This window comes from Spinacia oleracea, chromosome 4, assembly GCF_020520425.1.
Source record: "Spinacia oleracea cultivar Varoflay chromosome 4, BTI_SOV_V1, whole genome shotgun sequence".
Lineage (NCBI taxonomy): Eukaryota > Viridiplantae > Streptophyta > Magnoliopsida > Caryophyllales > Amaranthaceae > Spinacia > Spinacia oleracea.
In genome coordinates, this window is record NC_079490.1 from 30,742,829 (window position 1) to 30,751,230 (window position 8,402).

Below are 8,402 nucleotides of genomic sequence, written 5' to 3' on the forward strand. Positions count from 1 at the left end.
TGGAGGCCCCTGCAAAAGAATGAAGCTCCTTTCAGAAATACTTCCAACGGGTTGTAAGTCTCAATACTAGTACAAATTCTTATACAAATCTCAATAGGTTGAAACTCCTTTCAAATACTTCCAACGGGTTGCAAACCCCGGATACGAGTACAAAATCCAAAATCCCAAATCTTCGGAGTGACACTTAGAGTCAAGTCTAGGTCTCATTCATTGCATGCATATCTCATCTCCCAAGTAACATATGGTTCAATCCAAGGGAGAATATAGTGCGCGAGTGTGAAATAACCGGATTAAAAACTACTGGAAAATTTCTTAGTAAATATAACCATGGATCTGCATCATTTTATATGTGAAAAATTTGAGATTTTTCTTTTCTTAACTTTCATTTTCTCACAAAAGAATGAGAACCACGATCACCTTAAGTTAACATTGTTTTCTAACATGTTTTTCCCATAACTTTTGGCCAAAAGAAAGCAAGCCATGTCTTTGTTTAAGGAGTGTATTAAGATGATGTTGAATATGAATATTGTCGTGATAGATATGTAGTTGTTGTTCCACATTCTATAATTTTCCTTGGTTTATGACCAACTTGCCTTGGTTTCTGTATATGCAGAAATGCTAATGATTAAGATATGTTTTAAGACGAGATAACTTTGCATGATGCAAAAGAATCTAAATCCAAAGTGTTTGTGATTCCAATTTTTGGTAACTAATCGTGTTCCGTTTGTATCCAACGTCCAAGCATTATGAAATTGGAATGTTGATAATTTTGGTTGGCTTGTTAAAGTATGACCAAAGCACGAAAAATATTTATATGAAGAGTGACATGCAACCAATACTGAAGCACCTATCACGCTGTTCATAACCAAAATTATTTTGCATAGCTTTTTCCATGAAAAGAATGATCCAATAGGAGCAATGTCATTGGCAAAGGTTAAGGTTAGAGGGATCTCATCTTTCTTATCAATCAAACTCAAAAATTCGTTAAAATTTTCAACAATGCACCATGGCAATGTGCAAAATTGTATTGAGAAACAAAATGAATTCCAGAATTTAAACTTTTCTCCTTCATGGGCCGGGGCATACAATCCAAATAGGAAAAATGATTTACATGTAATTTTATCTGTTACGACTAACTTGGCTATTCTCTTTTAAGTGATACAATATCGTGTTTGCAACAAATCTACATTCAACCACGATGTCATAACAGATCAATAATCCTAACATCGTCGTAACCTAGAGTTATAGCAATACCTAGGCTATTAGTCGAGGAAAGCATAGTTTCTATTACAATGAATACATCAAGGTTAAGTTTTTCCGCAATAATATCAATTCAATAATAGCTACAGACTTCTTGGCTCCTCTTATAGTCCAGGTCATTATCTTCATATTAAAGTGATAATAAGCACATATTGCCAAACAATGACAATATATGATTTACAAAGGCAAACAAATACCCAAAACCAATATAATCACCGTTGGAAATAAAGTCTAGTTGTTGATGAGCAATTATACATATATAAAAATCAATTTGGTGAGGAAAAAATGACAGGAAAAAGTCCCAAATGTCCGATTACAGATCAAAAAATAACAAATCATACACATGTTTTAGCAATATTGCGATAAATCGGTAGAGAATATCCATTACATAATTGCAATTTGCATTACATGAAAATGAAAAAAATAGATAAAAAGATAAGATATACGAAGTAAATAAAAAATGTCCTTTTAACCTCACAAAAAAATCCATCCAATAAATAGTCAAAAATATTGACCCACTCACTCCTCACCCAATCATCTTTCCTCCTTATCTTCTCTCTCTAAAAACAACTTTCCACTTTCTCTCTCCTAAACTCAACCTCTTTCTCTTCATCTTCTTCTTTTGACTCAGATCCCATCTTTCTCTCTCCTCCATTTCTCTTCTTCTGCTCAGATCTTCAATCTCTTATCTTCTTCCTCAGATCTAACAATGGAGCAAGAATCTCCGGCAAAGACCCACCTCAGAACCACCGCTAAAACTACCCCATTCGCCGCGCTTTGCTCTGCTGCCGCCTCCGCCTTCCCGGAAGAAGTCCTTGAGCATGTTCTATCCTTCATTGAGTCACACTCGGACCTCAACTCGGTCTCGCTAGTTTGCAAAGCTTGGTATGAGATCGAACGGTGGTGCCGACGCCGGATCTTCATCGGAAATTGCTACGCGGTCAGCCCTTCGATTGTCATCAGGCGGTTTAGGGATATCCGATCTGTTACTATAAAGGGAAAGCCTCATTTTGCTGATTTTAATCTTGTTCCTGATGGTTGGGGTGGCCACGCTTTGCCGTGGATCGTTGCCTTTTCTGACGCTTTCCCGGCGTTAGAGGAGCTCAGGATGAAGCGGATGGTTGTCACTGATGAAGCTCTTGAATTAATTGGTAAAAAATGGCGGAATTTTAAGGTTCTGGTTTTGTGTTCTTGTGAAGGGTTTTCTACTGATGGTTTGGCTTCGATTGCTGCTAATTGCAGGTGGGTTTTTGTTAGATCTTAATGGGTTTTAATATCTTGCTGATTATTGGACATTTTCTGCATTTTATGCGTCATTTCTGGGTTTGACTGTTTAATTTTAATTGAATTTGATAATTATTTGGCATTAAATTTATGGTTTCTAGTCTTCAATTATGATTTTTTCTGGGTGTTTAACTTTTGATGATTTAGTATTGTAGTTCAGTTGAGTATACTTTTGGTTTCTGTTTACACTTTTTCATCATGACATCATCTCAAGTAATTGACTATTGCTGTTGAATTGGGTGTTTTTTTTTGAATTGTTCATAAATTCAAGATTCGACTTTGAGCTGTCTTTTAATATGTCACTATAGCTCCTGGATTTGTTACTTCTGTTAATTTTATGGTTTCATTTGATGATTTAGAATGTGATTATGCTGACTTGGTTGAAATTTGGAGCCGTTTTTGCTTGATTTATTGGATATGAAGCTCATGTTCTAGGTGGTAGCTGTTGATGTGATCACACAGATTCTGTTTCGGATTTCGACCATGGAATTTACAGTCTCCATGAATATGGAGGGACAAATTATAAAAAATTCCTTTTGACTTAAGATCCGATTTTATTGTCGATTGCAACATTAGCTTGCTGTTTAAGACTCCCTGCTTTGATTTTTGGCAACAGATGTTGAAATTAGACAGTTTTGGTCTTTAATGCCGTGATCAGAAAACTTTATACTTTGGCTATTGGTATAATTAAGCTTTTGGGTTCTGATTAATTAGTTGTTAAGTATGGTCACACAAAATTAGTGAATATATACATAACTTGATTTTCACTGTTTTATCTGCTGAAATTTGTGCGGCTTTCAAAGGTTCTATGATTATCTTTTTAAAAGATTTCTTGGTTCTGTAGTACTACACTGATCTAAGGCTGAAAAAAGAAAAAGGCAAGTCATCATCTGTTGATATCATTGTCTATTGGGGTACCTTCAATAATGGCGTGAAGAAAGATTTGGGTGTTTATGGGGGTTGGACCACACAGTATATATCTCTCTCTCTCTATCTGGGCAAGCATAGTTGCTTTCTATTTTGGCTGAGGGTGATTGCAATTGTTAATCAATGCGCATTTGCAGGCGTGTTGATTCCTTAGTATTCTATTTCTATGATATACTATTTGATAAGGGGAAGTCTCATGATCCTTCAGGTTTTTCGAATTTACCCCTTCCTTCTTTATTTAGTTGATATATCCACAACGAGACTATTAATTCTGGATGGATGGAGGGAGTATCTTTTCTTCTACATTATTTTGGGATCTTGCGGTATCGGATATTATGTTATTTTAATTTGGTTGGTTTCTTATGTATGAATGCAATAAGAAAATGGAATATCTATGCATGGGTGGTTCTTAGGATTTTGAATTTATATTTGAGCTTTGGGTTATTTGAGTTGGGTCTGCATGGAAAGTCACTATCTGATATTGCCTTTACTTTGCCTTCTTTTTCTTTGTTTTATGGACCACTATAGTATGTGGTTTGTTTTCAGTTTTGGATGGTTGTATTTTGGACATTGCAAGGTCCCCTTTGAGATGCTGGCTTTATATTATATTTTAATTTTATCTGTTTTTGCCTTTGGTTTCCTTTTTTTATATTTTTTTGTGGATTCTAAAGAATAATATAGAGTATGTAATACCGACTTTGGTGAAGTGCTTTACTTGCTGATGTATCCGAACGTTTGCCCATGAAGTCGACCTGAATCTGCTGTCGATTCCTAGACTGTGTGAATCTCCCCTTTCTCTATACTTGATGATGATGATAAAGATATCCAATAATTATGATACGCTTTAAGAGTTAAACAACATTAATTTTTTAGCATACAGAATGTTTCTTTTCCTCCTATTCTAATATGATCAATGACTGAGCTTCTCATGATAGTTTTTGTCCCCTGTCTAATTTACAGGAACTTGAAAACCCTCGACTTATGCGAAAGTGAAGTTGATGACCTGAGTGGGAATTGGATAAGCCATTTTCCGGATACTTACACCTCTCTAGAATCACTTAATGTTGCCTGCCTCGTATCAGAGCTGCGATTCTCTTCTCTTGAGCGGTTGGTGAGCAGATGCCAGAATCTGAAATCGCTGAGGCTGAACCGTGCAGTGCCATTGGAGAAGCTCTCAATTCTTTTGGAAAAGGCTCCTCAGATGGTTGACTTTGGGTCTGGCTCATTTTTGACCGAGCTCAACACTGAAGCCCATGATAAGCTTACCAGGTCATTTGCAGGATGTAAAGGGATGAAGGGGCTTTCTGGTCTTTATGATGTTGTCCCCGCGTATCTTCCAGCTCTATATCCTGTCTGTTCGGGGCTCACTTCTTTGAATTTGAGTTATGCCACCATTCACTCCCCTGATCTCATCAAACTTCTTACTCACTGCCACAGTCTTCAGCGTCTTTGGGTATGTCTTTAACTTGATTCTTTTTGCTTAAAGTTTGCAAAATTTCCATTTAATCACATTTCTGACTTAAAACCAATGACTAACCTTGGAGACCCCCTAACCTTGGTTTCACAAAATGAAGGCGGTGGATATAATCAGAGTTTTAATTTTGTCAGTAACAATAACTAACTTTACCTTGTTGAATCCATGATGAATACAATACAGGTTCTTGATTATATTGAAGACAGTGGGCTTGAAGTGCTTGCAGAATCATGCAAGGATCTGCGGGAGCTACGTGTGTTTCCCTCAGAGCCTTATGTTCAAGAACCAAATGTTTGCTTAACCGAGCAGGGTCTGGTATCTGTGGCTATGGGTTGTCCTCAACTGCAATCAGTTCTTTATTTTTGCCGGCAAATGTCTAACGAAGCATTATTCACCATTGCGAAAAATCGGCCCAACCTAACACGGTTCCGTCTATGCATCATAGAGCCACAATGCCCAGACTACTTAACGAATGAACCACTAGACGAGGGTTTCGGGGCCATTGTGGAGCATTGCAAAGACCTCCGTCGGCTTTCGTTGTCGGGTCTCCTTACGGACCGTGTTTTTGAGCTGATGGGGACCCACGCGAAGAAACTGGAAATGCTTTCGCTGGCATTTGCTGGAGAGAGTGATGTGGGTTTGCATTGTCTATTATCAGGGTGCAAAAACCTAAGGAAACTGGAGATAAGGGATTGCCCATTTGGTGGGAGGGCGTTAGTGGTAAATGCAGCAAAGTTGGAGACAATGCGATCCCTTTGGATGTCTTCGTGCCAAGTGAGCTACGGGGAGTGTAAACTGCTTGGACAGAAGATGCAGAGGTTGAATGTGGAGGTTATGGATGAAAGAGGCCACCCTGATTCTAGACCTGATGAATGCCCCGTTGAGAAGCTTTACATCTACCGGACCGTTGTTGGACCCAGGTTAGACACTCCCGAGTTTGTTTGGACAACCGGCCAAGAAGAAGACTCAGCGTCACTGGTTGTTGTTTAATAACAGCCCAGCCCATTCAAGGGCCTCGTTCAAGTTGAAGCGGTTGCATCTCCGATACGACTAATCGCCTGTTTTAACGCCGGTTAGGAGACCGAATTGTATCCTTGTATGTCTGTTGTTTCTGTGTACTATTATCATGTAGCTAGGACTAGGAGGATGACACTATTTCATCTTTGGCTGCGAACTTTTTCAATTTGTATGTATACTATTCACATTCATTTCATTATTCCATGTAACTCAATAACACCTACCTTAAATAAATTTTTGCATACTAATGCAAATTATCCTTTGGAATTCTCTAATTGTTGAACATAATTATTATTGCAACTCTTAATTTATTTCTCCACTATTAACTATTCTAATTTTCTATACCAATGATGTCTTGATCTAGTGGTTAAGATTGAAAAAATTGTATAGCATTATAAGTTATCACTCTGAGTCTCCAACTTACTTGATGACACTATCGAGATAATACTTGTTCATTTTGATTAGAGGCGATCAAGAAGTCATTTGAATTGCATTTAGGTCATATCGGGGCGAAGAGTCACTCGATTTGATTTTAGGTTCTCTAATTAACTTGTGAAACTTAACAAAATCTTATTCACATTAATGTCTTTTAATTTCGATTAAATTTGAGGCTCTGTTTGTTCGGACTCAAAACACTTTTCCATTAAAAGATTTTTCCACACTTTTTTGTTTATTTTATTTTACAAACTTTTATATAAGGCGGTCTTACACAAAAGACTACTTTAGTGTCATATAAGTTAAGCAATGAAATCAATTAGTTAAGCACTGAAACTAATTAGTTAAACACTGTAACTAATTAGTTACGCACTGAAACTAATTAGTTAAGCAACATAAGTAATTAGTTAATCACTAGAACTAATTAGTTAAGCAATGAAACCAATTAGTTAAGCAATCAAAGTGATCTTTTCGGTAAGACGGTCTTACACAAAAGTTGCCGATTTTATTTTGGGTGCAAAAAAAATTCCCAAGTAGGAAAAAAACTTTCCTTTTGGAAAGAAGGAATGCCGCATTTTTTTTTGTCCCTTTACATTTATTTTTCTCTTTTTCACTTATATTTTTTTTCTCTTAACTTTTTTGATAATTAAGGAAACAAACAAAAGAAAACTATTTTCCCTTAATATTTTCTATTAAAATTGTTTCCATAAAAATCATTTTATTTAAAAATATTTTCCATTAAAATAAACGGAACTCGAATGAAATCGGAGAAAAAAAAAACGTTGTATCAAATTTTGTGTGCATAAAGTATTAGGGCAACCCATGTCCCCTTGGACCCTTTTGGCAAGTTGTAATAAAAGCTATAATAATGAGAAAAACACATATATGTGGCTATAATAAGTGTTCATTAATAAGGATCTACAATTTATGATATTTGTACTCCAAATTGTCGCTTTTTTGTGTAAATTTAATTTCGTGTACTTGCTCTATTAAGGTTCGAACAACTATTTCGATCTACAGTGATTATTGGAGTCGGCAGTCTCATCCTCGTGGTGTGATTATTGTCATACTCATTTTTTTTATTTTTTTTTCCGAGAACGAGCCACAAGCAAGAGAAATATAAATCCTGCCGTCTGAATAATAGTTATATGCTTAAATTTTTTTTGTGTCAATTGGAAATAAGCTTTTTGCAATTGTAGGGGTAAAGTTGTGTATGTCCGACCTTCCCTTACCCTGTTTCTTGCGGGAGTTTCTTTAAGACAATGGGGTAATGATAATGATACTGATAATGATGACTTATATTAAATTTTTTTTCGGATCATAAAAATATCTTTAGTCATGCTAATACAAAAGATTATACTAATAGGATTTTGGCCTTGTGAATGTTGTGATTAAGACTTATTAAGACAAATATGAAAGAATTCACATGATAATATTTTGGTGTTTATATAAGCTGCAATATTCTACCAAAGTTTGACCTTAAAAAGGAAAGTCCAAACATTATTTTAAAATAGAGAGAATAATAAATTATTGAAAGATTATGAGAGATAACATATTTCCTTTGTTAAGATGAGTAACTTTTAATGTCACATGATATAAGCACAAGATTGTTTAAATGATAACTTACTTTGTATTAAAGCATACCTAAAGAGTCAAAGAGTTCGCTTTATTTTGGAGTAATAGTGCTAGACTATCTTTCTATTCACCAAACAGAAATAAAAGTCGAGAGTTTTAGGTGATCAAAAGTTAGCATAAACATTGTATAGAGGATAACTTGCTTTTATTAAAGCGTAAAACATACAAAACGTTTTATGAAACACAAGAGTTAAAAAGCATGTAATAATATATTTTTTGATAAAATGAAAATGTGAAAGTGGAAAACGTTTATCAAACAATCCCGAAATAAAAAGTAATTTCGAAATAGAGAGAGCGCTTTTCAAATGATATGATTGAATTATTCATGATAACTAATTTAAGTTATTATTCCGTATGATGGTTATATCAC

General features: G+C 35.5%; 1 protein-coding gene across 1 annotated transcript; it reads left to right on the plus strand.

Annotated features, from left to right (window-relative positions):
- The first annotated feature begins 1,464 nt into the window (after positions 1-1,464).
- On the plus strand, positions 1,465-6,229 carry LOC110799456 (protein TRANSPORT INHIBITOR RESPONSE 1). The gene is made up of 3 exons (XM_022004723.2): positions 1,465-2,502; positions 4,432-4,924; positions 5,129-6,229. Exons 1-3 carry the CDS (start codon positions 1,970-1,972, stop codon positions 5,933-5,935), a joined length of 1,833 nt encoding a protein of 610 aa, XP_021860415.1. The 5' UTR covers positions 1,465-1,969; the 3' UTR covers positions 5,936-6,229.
- The last annotated feature ends 2,173 nt before the right edge of the window (positions 6,230-8,402 follow it).